Source organism: Hippopotamus amphibius, chromosome 15, assembly GCF_030028045.1.
Source record: "Hippopotamus amphibius kiboko isolate mHipAmp2 chromosome 15, mHipAmp2.hap2, whole genome shotgun sequence".
NCBI lineage: Eukaryota > Metazoa > Chordata > Mammalia > Artiodactyla > Hippopotamidae > Hippopotamus > Hippopotamus amphibius.
The window spans coordinates 54,355,057-54,372,049 of NC_080200.1; the positions used below are offsets into that span (position 1 = coordinate 54,355,057).

At 34.2% G+C, this 16,993-nt stretch overlaps 1 protein-coding gene across 3 annotated transcripts in view; it reads left to right on the top strand.

Annotated features, from left to right (window-relative positions):
• CDH18 (cadherin 18) overlaps positions 1–16,993 on the top strand; it is a 743,326-nt gene that overhangs the window by 723,425 nt on the left and 2,908 nt on the right. For 2 of the 3 annotated variants that reach the window (XM_057709534.1, XM_057709535.1), the window contains one exon: positions 10,040–10,291. The exons of the other annotated variant lie outside the window; for it this stretch is intronic. In XM_057709534.1, the coding sequence (XP_057565517.1) occupies positions 10,040–10,291 (252 nt within the window). The remainder of the gene's footprint in view (positions 1–10,039; positions 10,292–16,993) is intronic. 3 annotated transcript variants of the gene reach the window in all.

Genomic DNA, 16,993 nt, shown 5'->3' on the forward strand with positions numbered 1-16,993 from the left:
AAGAGCAAGTTGGCCAGCTCTCCAGTCACCCAATACTCAATAACCCACAGTGATCACCAAAGCAGATTCCTGTTTTTAGATGACAAATCTGATACTCTGCACCTCCCTAATCATAGCACATGTCACACTGTGAGCTCTCTCCCCATTTAGACTGTAAATTCTGTGAGAACAGGGATTTTTATCTGACTTATTTGCTGCTGTATTCCTAACTGCTACCAGAGTGCCAGACACAGAGGAAATTTTAGGTAAAAAAATTGTTAAATGGAGAAAAAAAAAAAAAAGAAGGAGAAGGAAGAAACATAGAATAGTGTTTCATAGTTTGACTCAGGAAATCGGTTGCCTCAGTTTGAAACCTGGCTTCTCTGCTAATTTTGTGTGAGGCCATAGCCAAGTTCTTGCTCACAGTGTGACTCAGTTTCCTCTTTTGTCAAATGGAGATATGGGGGCAGTTATTAATATTTCATTCTTTTGAATGGAGATCAAAATATAAAAATTTGTAATCATACACAAAGTGCTACAAGTTATAAAGGGTGCATTAAAGATTACCAAAAATTAAATACATAAATAGATGGAAAAATAATAATGACCTATCTGAAGGAATTACTTTGAGTGCAGGAATATGTGGGTTTTAGATCCAAAAATATGTATAGAATCCCAGAGAAATTCCCTAACTTGAGAGATAAGAAATAATTTTACAAATTTTCAGACAAAGAATTTAAATTGTAAAGAGAATAGGCAGAGCTGAAGTACTCATTTGCAAGATTACAAGCTAACAGTCAATGGACCTTCTTTTAGTGATATTTCAAAAAAAACAACTACAATAAAATACATTCTTCCTATTTAAGATAACACTCATGTGACAATTAAGGAAGGGTATTTTAAAATACTGAATGCCTCAAAATATAAAAACTATGTGTCAATTATAGGAAAATTCTATTGATGAAATATTTGGAGCTGTAGCAGTCAAATGAAAATAAAATAAAATAAAAATAAACTTCTGGAAAAGTAAAGACAGTGTAAAACAAACAATACATGATTAAATATAAAACAGAAATAATGATTTGAGGAGCATATATTCACATAGAAAAGCAATAATGATAATATGATAGAATATATAATACTTCTTAAGAAATGTCTTTGAAATGCACTTTGAATATTTTCAATAAGAATGTACTCACGTATTGTATCAAATTAAAAAGGAAGAAAGAAACCTGAAACACACACACACACACACACACTCAACCCTATCCCCTCACCGGACATTTGACACCAGCTGTTCACTTCACGCTGGCTGTTGTACTACAGCCTCACACTATATTACTATTCCTTGCCATTCTTACTCTCCTTTCTTAGAATGCTTTCTTCTAAAAGAAATTCTATAGTCAGCTCTTAAGTTAACATTGTTTTTTTCCTGCCATTCAGTCTTCAAGGCACTGTCTGATGTGTATGAGACAGTGATCTAAGCTGTCCAGAATGCAAGGAAATAAAACACACAGCTCCTGCTTTCAAGGGACTCTCCATCTACCTGGGAAAATAAAGATGATAGGAAATGTGACTTGCAATTGAAGGCAGTGAAACGTGAGTTACTTTAGAGATCACTGAAAGTCCTATCATTAAAAGAAGTGGAACGTGATTTCACTTTACATGGTAGAGTTTGTTTCCCCAGGTAGAGCGAATCAGAGGATACCTTTCAATGAGGTGGGGAATGAAGACACCATAGAGATGACAGAATGCAACATTTGTCCTAAGAATCTAGCCAGGGAGTTGTGGCAAAGCAGAGACATGGGCATTTAAATTCACTATTAAAAACTCTAAGTATTAAGTACCGTGATGTATTTTGTGCTTCCCCCCAAATAAATAAGATATTCTGCCATTAATTCTTTAGTTGCTCTAGTACCCAATTGTGGTGGATAGAAAAATTTTTACTAAACAACAGTTTTCAATATTTATCTGGAAAGTTATGACCCCTTACATATTAAATAAAAATATTTTGATTTGGAAAAGAGCCAAGTGATGAATTTCTATTTTTTAACAACATATAGAGCAAAAGATTTATTTTAAATACATTTTTGATATTGACCTTATTTTCATCATTAACTAATATACTAGTAGTAATGCAATCATATTTAAAATTAAAAACTGCCGTTCAGATGATAATTTTTAAGTTACAGCATTTAAAAATTGTATTACCTTAAAACAGCAATGAAAGCATGTTTTCTCATTAAAATGTAGGTTTTCCTACGACCATCTTCTCTTTAAATTGTGATAAGTAAACTTTTATCTTGGCATCAAAGAAATCCATTGTATAATTTCAACTTCTTAACCAAGTATCTATAGCAAATGAACTATAACCATAATGTCATAAAGTCTGTGAGTCTAGGCTTACCCCAGGGGTCTGTGCATACATTACCTTTGCTCATTCATTTTGTAATAGAGAAGTGTAGCCTAATCCACCAATATAAAATCATTATTAGTCTACAAGTCTGTTCTGCTTTGTGATCTTTATTCTGTCTCTTGAGGGACTCAGTTTTATTTGATGCAGGGAGATTTGCCAGACTAATTCCTAGGCTTAATTCCAATTGTCAAGTGCATTTGTAAATCTTACAGATTTTAGTAGGGGAAGGGATCATTTTTAACTATGTATATATTTGTATCTCTGTTTATTTTCAGGGTTCTAAATCACATTTTTTTTTAACTTAATTGCATTTATTTATTATTATTATTTTTTTTTGGGTGGGGTACACCAGGTTCAATCAACTGTTTTTATACACATATCCCCATATTCCCTCCCTTCCTTGATGCCCCCCCCTCGAGTCCCCCCACCCTCCCTGCCCCAGTCCTCTAAGGCATCTTCCATCCTCCAGTTGGACTCCCTTTGTTATACAACTTCCCACTGACTATTCTAAATCACATTTCATGTGCCTTTCAGATTGAAAATCCTCATTGAACTTTATTGATAATTTGCTACAAAGAACATCTGTTACTCATGTTTGTCTCTAGGTTATCTTCTTTAGATATATTTTTTTTCCACGTATGTAGACATTTCCATTCTTTAAAAGTGAATGGTTTCAAATAGCATATTCTTTTTAAAATAATGAGTAAACCACACCAAAAAATGACCATTTAAAAATCATATTAAATGGAAGATTCTGTAGACTGTCACTTTCACATTGTTGCAGCATTTTGAAGATTTTTTTCCCTTGGCTTGATTACCTTTATTATTTCTTTGTAATATTACTTCTAAAAGTGAAAGTCATATTATTTATGTTTTATCATTTTTAGCCAAATACTTAATAGCCATTATCAGAAAATACTCTTTTTTCTTGTGGCCTTTTGGGTTTGTTGAAGGAATATCTAAATTTACATTGCATTGATTTTAAGATAAGGGATATTTTCAAATGTGACTATGAGCTGTTAAGAAGATGTCTTTTAGGGCATTTTCTTTCAGATTTCACAGTCCACTGGTAGTGAAATATTTAGTTTGATACATATCGGAAACCATGAGGGATTTTATGTTTATTTTGTACTTCTTTGACATTGACAGATCCCTAGTAGTCGATATTCCCATCATTTATTTTTGCCCTTCAAATGAGAACTCGCAGCTGGTGTTGTAATGTGCTTAATTTCTCTATAGATTATAATCATTTAAAATTCTGTTTTTATCCACAGGGCTTCAAGACACCATTTAGCATTTTCTCCCATTCCTAAATAAAATAGCACATGCACAGTCTGTCCTGAGAATGTAGTTGCAAATGATGCCTCAAACATTATCTAGTGGGTGTGGAAGCAGCTGTGCCCCTAGTCACTACTGTCAGTGATGAGGCTGAGACACAGGACATGTTCTTGTTTAGCTTTGAATCTCCTTTCTCTTCCTGGTCAAGTCTCAGTCTTCACTTACTTGCATTTATCTGGTCATACTTGATAGACTCACACTATCCTTTATGGGAAGATAGAGACTCACAGCTTGACTAGTGAGAAGACAAACAGTCTGTAAGCCATCATGACACTGAAATGGGAAAGGGTGACTTGCAAATGTAGTGGGTTTAGTGAGTCTTTTGCTCTAGATAGAAAAATATGCTCTTATTCTCTCGTTAGTGATTTTAACATATTGTGTGTTGTTGTTGTTTCTTTTTTTTTACTTTCATGTATTTTTTTCTAATGGGTTTGTCAGCCCACACCTTCTCACCTTCTTATACTCTTACTCACAGTGACAGCAAAAAAAAAAAAAAAGGAAAACAAAACAAAGAGCTGACACATATTCTGAGCAATAAAAATATGACTAATTTTGCCACTCTGTGCCACTTTGTTTTGCTTTTCTATTGTGAAAATGTAGGTTACACTGTTTTGTCTTAATTCCTTCCTTGCTCGGAATCACATGAATGTTGCAGGAGTCATCAATTCCACCCTCTGCCTTAAGGCAGAGGAAACTCTAAAAACTGATTTTTAAAGAATTTTGAAAACAGGATTATGTGTCTTTTTCAGACTCTCTAAGTGTTTATCTTTACAGTTTCCTTCAGTGTTTATAAATATCATGACTCCAAACATAATTTATTGTACTTGATTCATCCATTTCTTACTAAAAGTGTAGTATTTGTTAAAGTTATGTGATAAATATTGGGTAGAGAGTTTCTGTTGAAATTCATATATATATATATATATTTTGGTAAACTGCTGCTTTTATCTGTACTTCTACAGTTTTTGAAACTATATTATTGTGACATGCCTATGAATTATTTTAGATTTTGGGTTGGGTTTCTACTTAAAAAGCTCCTTTTTTCTTCTTGATTACCTATTCACCTAAATTAACACTCATGCAAATTTATATGTGTTTTTCATGAGCAGATTTGCTGATATTCTTCAAGATTCATATTTTTGTTTTGTATGTATTCATGTTCTTTTTTATGTCATGGAGTCTTGTATACATAGACAGACATAATTAATAGCAAAGAAGGTTGAGCAGTTTTCAAATGTGGTTTTAATATGTTGATAATAGATGGTAGTTTCCTTTCAGAAAGATGTTTTCCTGCTGTGAGTGGGGGAATTGGGCTCAAGAGAAAATGGCAAAATAAGTCTAGAATAGCTACTCTATGCATCTAATGAAATATGGATATTAATAAATGGATTACTAATCTCTTTTGAGAACTTAGGGTTACCCTATATACTTATTGGGGTCACTTAAGATGGTTATAACTATTTACCAGCATTATTTATGAATCTGAAAGCAGAATCTTTAGACAATGGATGGCTGTGTTTTTCTGGGATTTAAAAATCATCAAGAAGGAGTGTGGCAGATGGTCAAAGGGGTGACATTCCAGGGTGCAAATACAAACATAATGACATATTGGAGCACGCATTTGTGGTTTGGCAGAAACACAAGTGAGGCCAGGAGGATGTTTACAAACTTAAATGAACAGGCAGAATATAGAGTCTAAAAATTGAGATTAGGGTAATTCTAGGATTAAAAGAATGGGAAGTCAGGAAACAGGAGAAAAAGAATAAACCTTCAGCAGAGAGCATGAGGAGATCAAGATAGATTAGTTCATTTTGGTTTTAATTTCTTAATGCATGTCAGCATAATGAGGAAACTGTAACAGAAGACAAGTTCCTGCTGAGTGTAGCTCAAATCATTATTTATCAAGTACCTGTTATGTGAAAGGTATTTTGCAGGAAAGCAAAAGAGTGTTGTTTCCTGCTTGGGCTCTGATATTAGTTAAATTATGAATAGATCTTATTGCTGCTGGAAGACCAGATAAAAATGAAAACGATATAAAGCCATGCATATTTATCTCTCTGTGGAAGCTATCTGCTAGCTTTTTCATCAGATTAAAAAAATGTTTAGTCCAATTAGAGAAAAACATCTGAAGATCTCAAATGTTTCTAGTATTGTGGTAGGTTTGGAAATATTACTTTAATAGTCTGCTAGGCTTTGCTTGAGATAAAGTTTATCTTTATGCCTGCATGATCAAATAAGGAATCCTTTGAAGTGGCAGGGAGTGTATGGGTATCTGATAATTTAGGGCTTTTGAAGAACACATGGTTTTAATACTTTCCAAGATAGAAGGTAAGTTTGGACTTTAATGTAGGATACATTTTTGCCCCAGGGAGTATTTTAAAAAAGTATGCCTTATTTTAACTTAAACCGTACTACAGTTTATGAAAGTAGCACAGAGATTAGAACCTTTCAAGATCTTTCAAAATATTGAATAAATAATAGAACACATACTACTAGTTCAAGAAAACTATCTCTGAATTTTAGAAGCACTGTGTTACTTGTATTATACTGTTGTATTCTGTAGCCTCTGTCCCTGTAGAAATGTGGAAGTTGGAAGTATACGTGTCTACCCAACCTTGTATTTTACCATAATATTGTTTTTGTGAAAGAGTCCCCCAAAACTATCAATTATGAAGTCCCTGGACTACTTATAGTTGCAAAAATAAAATTTTGTTATTATTGTTTTTCAAAGGACTAAAAATCTCAATTTTTTCACAGTCATCACAATGATATCTGTAAATATCTTCATGAGTCAGCTATTGTATATCTGCCTGGCAGTCTCCCTGCTTCCTCCTATATGTGCCATATCCCTTTCTGAGCAAGAAATGGGATATACAACAAAAACAAATAATATGCTGTCATCTATTTTGAAAGATTAAAGCATGTTCCAGGGTATTTCCATATTTTATCAAAGATATAGCTGCTGGGAATGTCAGAAGTATATTTATTATATTCAGAAAGACATTAATTACTAAGAGAGTTTCCCAAATTTTTCTGGACAATTTCTAAGACATTTGGGGCTCCTAAATTTATATAAGATACGTAGAATTGTCACACTCTTTGTTTCAAAGATTCTTCACATGACATATTTTTCTACCTCTTTTAATCACAGTCAAGGTCTTCTAAATTGGGTTAAAGTATCACTTTTAAGATAGTAGATCCAAATGTATGCACAGTATTCCAATGAAGTCTTCTCAATAAAGAGCTACACAGAAATTCCATATCATTATTGAATCCTTCTGAGACTCTTTTAGATCTATTGCCTCATTGCTGCATTCAGATAGTACATATATTGGAAAATAATAGATGTTATTCAAGACCTCTCTCATATGATACTTTTTAAAGTTTACTGTCTAACACACATCTTTAGTTCCTGTCTTCTTGTTAGTTTAATGTCTTCGTGCTAGCTGTTCAAAATCTCCATGAATCCTTATCCAATACATTAGCTATATTAGCTTGGCTTCCAAGTGTTCTATAATCTTCTGTCTTCATCCAAACTCTTGAGAGTTAGAATTAAGAACCAAGCTTGGGTACACATTATTAGAGATTGTCCTTTATTTAACATTGATAATTGGCTCTTCTCAGCCACAGATTTTACGTCCTGCTGTGGTTTCTCTTCATTCAATTCATATTAGTTTTTTATCCACTTTAAACTTATGCAAGACTTTCTATAATACTTGGTTTATTTTTGTAAACATAAAAAATCAGGTTTAGAGATTTGTTGTTGCTCTTGTCATGTAACATTGCAGTTTCAGCAAGACAAAGTTTGTTGTCATATATTTGTATATTTACATGTATGTGTGTATATGTATATATCTTCTTACCCCTTTCATTTTAGTTCAGAGTTTTCTTGTTCAAGTTCAGTGAACCTACTGTCAAGTACATTTTTTGCAGTTCCAGGGAGGTACACAATATCCCCTGTCAAGAGCTCATTATTCTGCTGTGCTAAGCCTTTCTAGGTAGGAAGCTCTTTACTTCCTGAATCCTCTTTTCTTTTAAAAAGTCAAACCTTCAGCTGGAAAAATGAAAGAATATTGTCATGTCTCCATGTCTGAGAGCTTTCTATATGAGAACTTAAAATGCACTAGAAACATATTCAATCTCTCATCTTGTTTTTCATCATGTTTCTGATTGCATTTCCAATAATTATCTTGAAAAAGGACATGCTTCAGATTAAGAATGTAAAGTGGATACAAGGCTAGAGCCATGAAAGGGAGTCCCCACCTACCCCTGCATGTTAGCATGTCATTCCACACATTATGATGTTTACTCAGACCAGGGATCAGTGTCTTACATCTCTTCTTCAGAGGACCGGCAGTGAGATTCTCAAACGTGTTTGTGCCTATGAGTATATATTCATAACTTTTTCTTAGACTAAGGGATTGTGCATGTAGGCAAGTTTATACTAATCCTGATCAACATCCTACACCTGATAGGTGTGCTTGCTCAAAGGTCAGGGTTTCTAGGAGAGTACCTGTGACAGTTATACTCTTAAAAACACATGTGATGCAGTTTCTCCTCTTTACTTTCATCATTCTGAAACCTGCTAAAGAGTAGGCAATCAATACACTTTTCTTTAAATTTCTCTTCTTCCAGGTAAAAAAATATTTTAAATAACTAGTTAGATTATTTATTTACGTCCTATAACAAACCAGCAACAACTTATATATATGTATGTGTGTATATGTGTTTATATAATTTTTATTTACACATATAATGTATACTAGTCATGTGTTTATTACCTGTATTATATTTAATACATTTTGAAATACTTATTATCTTTCTATTGCATTCGTTTGGCAGTGTACAATCAAGAGAATATATAGCCGTAGGGTATTGTATCATGACTATCATAAACATACTCATAAGTAACAGAATTCCAATTTTCAGAATAAGAGAAATTGATATGAGAAAAAAAAATCTCTGAAAGTAATTGTCTAATGATTTACTGACATTTTAGTGAAAAGTAATTAACTCATAGGTGTAGCCACAGGTTGGATTCTCTGTGAATAGTCTCTGGATTGGAGTTTAGGGGGCAAGATGTTTATTGGAGTGTGCCCTCATGATCAGTATCTGTGGACCACAGTGGGAGAAAGGCACAGTGAGAAATTGAGCTGCCATGCAATTTGAAGGTGTCCATGGCTGCCCCCATGGGAAAGCTCTGGAACTAAACTTGCCCTTCGGTACTTTCTGCATTCAGCAGAAATGGCTTGACCTTTATAATCTTGCAACGCATCATTGGTTATTTGCTGCTAAAGAAGGGTGTGACCTTGGGCCAGGTGGCAATCTGAGGCTTGGGCAACAAGTCACTTCATGCAGGGGTTCTGAGCAGCAAAACGATCTTTTAGCTAACAGTTGTGGGAGGAGGAATAACAATGCTAAGATAAACATGTCCTATGTGCACCTGAGGCCATCAATACCAATTGGATGTGAACTGGTGGAGAAGAGGCAGTATGACATTCTGGTTTTGAGCAGGGTTCTAGAATGCACTGGGGTTGTAGCTTGATTATTCACTATTTCTGTGATTTGGGGCAATTTTTCCTCTGGGACTGAGATTATTTTAACATTATTATTCCTAATAAAAATGATTTCCCCTAAAATGTGAGGAATTTAACATCCTCTCCCTTATAGTGTTGTGTGGATTGATCAAAATACGTCATGTGATCATTTACTATAGTACATAGCATTTTAAAAGCACATAAAAATGAAATTAACTATCTTAGTCATCATTACCTTTCCCATGGTGTGTTCACGATAACTAGAGTGCTTCAAAACACAAGTCTGAAACAGTTTATCAATTGATCCAGTATCTCCATAAATACATTATCTGTACCAATGATTAAATATTTGCATACATTAACCTCACCTGAAGTTTGCTAAAAATACAGATGTCTGTTTCTGTCACTTATATTCAGAATCAGGTTTGGGGTAGGGACGACTGGCTCACCCCATAGTTTGGTATCCACATATCCTTTTCAGTCCTTTGGCTACTGTGTCCACGCCCCAAATGCTTATTGCTTCCTAGTTTCTCTGTCATCCACTGTTTCCCCTCCCCTTTAGTCCAGGCCCTATTAACTTTTCATATAGGTTTCTCCATTTGAGAACCAGTATTAGTTACTCACCAGTAATCTCTCCTTCACCTTCCCTTGTCCATTTCATAAACAGAAAAAAAAAAATCGCACATGCCCATTTTATCCATTAAAGGAAATGTGACTCTTTAATGGCGGCTTTACTAAGTACATTTTGTTCTGCTTATGTCTGTCATAGATAACACAGCCAGCATTCTGACAAGGCGGAGGAGATTTAGTCGAACTATTCAGGATGTGTATTATCTCCCCATTATGATCTCTGATGGTGGAATCCCCTCTCTCAGCAGCAGCAGCACCCTCACCATCAGGGTTTGTGCATGCGACAGAGATGGGCGCGTGCGGACCTGCCATGCGGAAGCCTTCCTGTCCTCGGCTGGTTTGAGTACAGGAGCCTTAATCGCTATTCTTCTGTGTGTTGTCATTCTCCTAGGTAAGTCATTCTAAATCCTAATGTTGTATGGTGGCAATTCTGATTGTATCCTTCAATGGTGCATTAGAAAAGAGAGAGAAAGACGGGCAGAGACAAAGAAAGAGTCATTTTGACAAAACTTTAGAATTAGGAATATATTATGTGAAAACAAAACATGGCAGCACTGATTTTCTTTTAACTAATTTTCTCAATCTAGAAATAATTTAGTTCAAATGTGATGAAAGATTTGAAATATCCGAAGAAGGTATAGGAGAGACACCTTTCTGGAAAGCATCTATTTTAGAAAGAATTGATATTAAATATTCTAAATCTCATATTGAAAGGGTTTTTATAATTTATTTCAAAGAACATAAGTGACATTATTCTACAGTGACTCTAACCACCAAATAAAAGGAATAAATTTCTTGTAGAAATTTTTATCAGTCTAAAATATCAGTTCATCATTAATCTTAGCTAAATTTTAAAGGACTAAGTCTAAAATAATTTTTGCCTCAGAGATATCACATTTTATTAAATTAAAATTAATATATTTTTAAATTTTTGCATTACATTTTATTTTATATTATTTTTAATAGTTGAAATCTTATCACAACTGTATTATTATAAACTCTTTAGAACTGCTATACAAAACAAGACAACAAATCCAGATTTTTTTTATAAGAAAGATAGATGTAAAGAATATTTTGCTTTATAGTTTAAAATGAGTACATATGTAATTTTCCAATGTATTTTTCCTCTCCCTCTAGCTTTTTCTTTCTTTTTTTTTTTAAGCTCTTTATTGGAATATAATTGCTTTACACTCTTGTACCAGTTTATGAGGTACACCAAAGTCAATCAGCTGTATTTATACACCTATCCCCATATCCTCTCCCTCCCACGATGCCCCCCCACCCTCCCGTCCCTGCCCTCCAAGGCATCACCCATCATCGAGTTGATCTCCCTTTGTTATACAGCAACTTCCTGCTAGCTATCTATTTTACCATTGGTAGTGTATGTATGTCTATGCTACGCTCTCACTTCATCCCAGCTTCTCCTTCGCCCCCTGCCCCCCAACCCCGTATCCTCCAGTCCATTCCCTGCATCTGCATCCTTATTCTTGTTCGGTCCCTGGGTTCATCAGTACCAATTTTTTATTTCTTAATTTTTTAATTTTTAATTTTTTTTTATAGATTCTGTATATATGAGTTAGCATACAATACTTCTTTTTCTCTTTCTGGCTTACTTCATGAGGTGGATAGACCTAGAATCTGTCATACAGAGTGAAGTAAGCCCCTAGCTTTTTCTTAAGTAGCCTTATCTTTTGCTCTTCTCTTGCTACTGTGCATATGTAAGAAAAACAAACAAACAAAAATGTATACTTTGGTGAGACAGAGATATTCTTGCAAGGAATATCCCTTGTTTTGTTCCTGAATTAGAAGGCAAATTAGCTGTACAGAGTGGAGATCAGGATGGAATGAAATTGAGTAGACAGGATGTTAAGATTGGGGTGAGGGAGGTTGGGGTAAAATGGGAAAAATGGTGGGCTTTTTTCTAGGAGTGTGAGGAGAAGTTGAAAGCAGGAGTGTCCCATCATAAAATTTGCATGTTGAAAAAAGATGTTTATGAATGAAGTGGAGAACAGATCTCATGATGGCAATAGAGCAGGTAGACAAACTGATTAGGAATATGATGTATTTGTTTCAGTCAGACATAGCATAATTTGGACCAGTATACTTAGAATGGAGCTGAAGAAAGGTTGATAACACCAAGATGTTTTAGGTGAAATCAAAAGTGATCTTAGGTAAGAGGATACAAATCACAGGTTGGAAATATTTACCAAAATCGTTACTGAATGTTTACTAGAAGTACATGAATTCTATTTGAAAACTGCGGTGTTAATTATTTCAGGTCAGTGAACAAATATTTAACATTTATGACATGATATCTTTTCTTGAGACAAGTTTCCTAGGGCTAAAAGTAAAATAGGCAAAAATTTAAAAATAAATAAAGTGATGTTGAATAAAGTGGATATTGGGCTGAGTTAGAACAGTATCAAAGAAGACATTTCATCTCTTGCTGAATGTGGCCTTGATCTTCCCTGAGCTGGGGGACACAGGCAATTCATCTTGTTGAAGTCACCACAGCAAGAGAGAGAGGATAGACTAGAACTGAGCTATGATAAACTCCAGTGTGATCACTAAATCAAGAAGGGTGCTATAGCAGAGACAGCAAAGAAAAAAATCACAGGAGAAGGAACAAAATTAGTAAGGTATAATATCCTAAAATCAAAGAAAATAAGTGTATCAAGGAGGACACAGCATTCAACAATGTTAAAAGCTGCCCAAAAGTTAAGTAAATTGAGTAGCAAAGTATCTATTGCACTTAGCACCTGGAGCGTGGAGGTTTGACTCACCATAACAAGAACTATCTCATTGCAGTATGGTCTTTCACAGTAGAAGTATAGTGGAGAAGGCAGCTGGGAAAATCAGGATTTCTTGATTTTATTCACTTATATATTGATTATTTATATATATTTAACTGCTATTTTCTTTAGAAATTAACAAGTTACTTTTTTGTCTTTGAAAATGAAAACAAAAAATCACAAACTGAAAAACAAAACAAAACAAAACAAAACATCCCGAATAATAAACAACAACGACAGGCATTGAACCGTCTAGGGTTCCTAATTGAAACTGCAAATAATAGAACTCAGTGCCTTTTTGTAAGTCAACTATCCTTCTATTAAATCAAAAAACAAAAAACTAAAAACACTCTGACATTAATGTAAGTTCTTCCAGAGTCCTTATTCTGAAAGATATTTCAGCTGGTGGAGGCATGTTACCTTTGACTTTTGTTTTCATTTATCATCATAAAGTTATTTTTGCACACTAAGATTAAAAACGTTTAAAATTGAAAGATGTCAATATAAGGTACATTTAGGTTTATTGTATAAAATAACATTTTATTATTTCATGAAACAATACATCCCTTTAATTGACTATGAAAATGTTGTTTCCCTTTTGGAGTAAATAAGACAACATTTCTAAATTTTATGCTATCCCTCAGGGCTAATGAAGCAGGGTTTCTTTTTGATATATTTGCTCCTTCAATTTTTATTGGAACTCAACTGTGTCTTTACAGTTCTATCCAAAGGTTGCAGAATTTCTTAAGCTTAGGTTTGAACAATCACTATTTGTAATGTAATTGATATTTTTCACAGCATTGTAAGGGTTTATATTGTAATTCAGAAAATATCTGGCCCACAGACTTGGAAAGTAGTCATATGTAATTTTGAAATAATGTTGGTTAATGTGTGAGCTCATAGGTTTTTAAAAAAATATCAACAACATCAGAGGTAGCTATACTTTATTTTAGAACTTCTAATTCTGAAAGAGCTCTCAATCTCAACAGCTAAATACATCATGAAATTAATATTTTAATACTGAAAAATGTTTTAATTAGTAGCTGTTTGTTGAACATGACTGTGATTGTGGAAACTCAGCCCTAGTTTTGCCACTAATTAACTGTGTGATCTCAGGACTCATGAAGTCTCTTGCTTCTATTTCTGAATGTATGAAAATAAAATTTCAACTAGAATGACTTTAGAGTCATCTGTAAAATGTCATGGTGCTTATTTATGTTTTATTATAAGTTAAATATGATTCCATATTTTACAGTTTGGTCAGACTCCATCTGTGTGTATATTGATTACAGGAAAAAGGTGCTTGAAAACCAAAAGACCTAAATTCAAATGCTAAATATACACCTTGTGAGTTGAGTTATGTTTTATCAGGATTACCTTTTTAGATCCATTTTAGGGGATGGATAGTAGCGAATTTAGACTGAGCCCTCATGATGCAATCAGAGTTGGTTGCCAGAGGAGAGGGTTGTTGGAGTCTTCTTTCTCTCCCAAGGATCTGACATTTCTTTCCCACCCCACCCCATTACTTGTCAGAGAGACCAGAACTATCAGCAGAGCAAACCAACGCAAGAGATCATTGAATCAGGACCTGCATTAGACCTCTTCCAGCTATCTTTGTAGTCCATACATCACATATAATCAGCTGACCTAGATGAATCCGCCATATAGATTGCTCCTATTCTTGGATGTAAATTTCCTCATAAATGGGGATCAAAGTGGTTGTGGTGGGAGGAGAGTGAGGGACTAGGAGAGGAGGAGGGAGTGGTGAGCAGAGCTATTTTAAATGACCTTGTGGGCTCCCCTGCTTTTGAAAAAATAAGTTTCAATGAGAGGTGTCATTACCAATTATGGCTACAGAAGCTAATAAAACTAATCTCCCTGATTTGGGCCACCTCATTCTAAAAAATTTAGTACTCACATACAATGGTGTAAAAAAAGAATCAAGTGATATTTAGGGGTAAACAAATCCACTATGAAAAGTATTTGGGAGGAGTATATTAGGAGTCAGTATATAATGTATTTGAATGCAAGTTGTATGTCAGCTTAAGTTATGAAAACTCAAAGCTCCTTAGTACTCCAAGCACTGGAGTGATAATAGAAGTAAGCAAATATAATATAGGAGAAAACACAGAGAAAACTGGTCCCACAAATTTCAATACCTTTATGAATAAAGTAAATTAATAACAATAAATTCATTTTAATTTTCTTATATAAAAAGAATCACTTGGGGTTAAAATCCTGACCAAACTTAAAGAAATGAAAAGAAAAAGAAAGGTGCTAGCCAGGAATGAAATATTCATTAGAATAAAGACATCTGAAAATTACTACAATTTATTTATTTCATTCCAGATTATGTAACCAAGCTTGAAAATACCAGAGATCATTTGTAATATAATTTTGAACAAAGGACAAGCTCTGTACTTCTCTCTCTCTCCCTTTTTTTTTTTTAACAACTCTATGGCTCAATCATATTACATTTTCCCAGATGAACCACTGAAAGAAGTACTACCCTACCATACATGTATGTTTTGATATACTGTGAGGGACTCATTTGAATATACTAATTGACTTACCAGGTTTTTTTTTTTTTTAATTGAACTATAATTGCTTTACAATGTTGTGTTAATTTCTGCAGTACAGTGAAGTGAATCAGCTATACGTATACATATATCCCCTCCCTCTTGGATCTCTAGGTCATCACAGAGCACGGAGCTTAGGTTTGACGTAAATACACTACCGCGTGTGAAATGGAGAGCTAGTGGGAAGCTGCTGTATAGCACAGGGAGCTCAGCCGGTGCCTGCCAGTTTCTAAATAGGGATTTCCCTCTCAAATTTATATGTGTGACTATTAGCTTCATGCATTCTCTTCAAATAACTTTGGCCTTGGGATTGGGGTGGAGGGGGAATATTTAGTTTGTTTTTCAAATTTTAAAAAATGTTTTCAAGCAAAATTAAGTGTTTGCTCTTATTAGGAGCAATAGGTTGATTTAAAAGAAATATATTTAAAAATTATTTTCCTTGTGAGGCTCTTATTATTCACAAAGATTCTCTTAACCCAGTGCCACCTTACCACTCTCACAGAGATTATTCTTTCATTCATCCACATGAGAATTGTTTACGGAATATCTGCTGCGTGCCATCTGCTCCAGAAACAACTACTGAACAAACATGAGTGTAAAGAAATTCATTAGGCATGTGCCCTCTCATTCATGCTTCCACATTCTTCTCTGAGTCGATGTGAATTTGCCTTTGACTTAGGGGACCATATGTTTGTATCTGTCCTGATCTCCTGATGTAATTATAAAGGAAATTCCCTTCCCCCTTTTAAAAAGTATCCCAGATTGTATGGCTAATTGTAAATTGATCTTTATAATAAATGGGTATGTTACAAATCTAGGAATCATTTGTCACTGGCAAGGAGCTCTCTTTGCCTAGAAAAGAGATTAGATGTAAAACTCTAAATGCAAGCTTAACTAATACCTATGTTTTGAATCAACACATATATATCAGGAATATTTTCTTAAATTTGGGGGAATAAGCAAATAGAAGCTAACATAATAATAAACCCAGCATTATCCACTATGTTTCATTAAGCAAATATGATACTAATAATGACGAAGGATGTACATTACTTCCATACGTTGATAACAGTATTGATCACATTCTTCCTATTAATACATGCACATAAAGTCCCTTGACATCAACCACCAACCATTTCAACATAAAGGAAAATAACTTGATTTACTGACAAAAGTAAGGAATTTTACTATAATAAATTAGGCTGTCAGTAGAAATAGATGTTCTGATCTAGAACAGCCTCCTCACTTAATCATATAGATGAACAGAAATATATAGTGCATGATTAATATAAACCTCTGGATAAAATGAAGTTCTTTACTTGAGGATACTGCTTGGGCCACTGAATTAGAGAGCTGTAAACTGGATTTACACTAAAATAAACAGTGAGGTATTAAATGCATATTGATGGCATTCAGTGAAAGGTCTTTTTGTTTGTTTTGTTTTGTTTTTGTTTTTTGTTTTTCCCAAAAAGAAAGTACAAGCAACGTGAATGGGAAACTACTGTATTCTGTAGCAGAGCCTTTATCAAGCAGAGCCTCATGTAGCATCAGCATTTCATTTTCTGCTTTTTCTGTAATCATGCCCTTTCAAATACAGTGACTCACTGCTTCGCCATGTCCACTATAACCTCCTCATTGCATTTACCTAGTCAGTATCCTTTTATTCCATACTTTTCCGGATGTTTCCCTGACCCTCCCTAAAGATATTTTCTCATTTTTTCC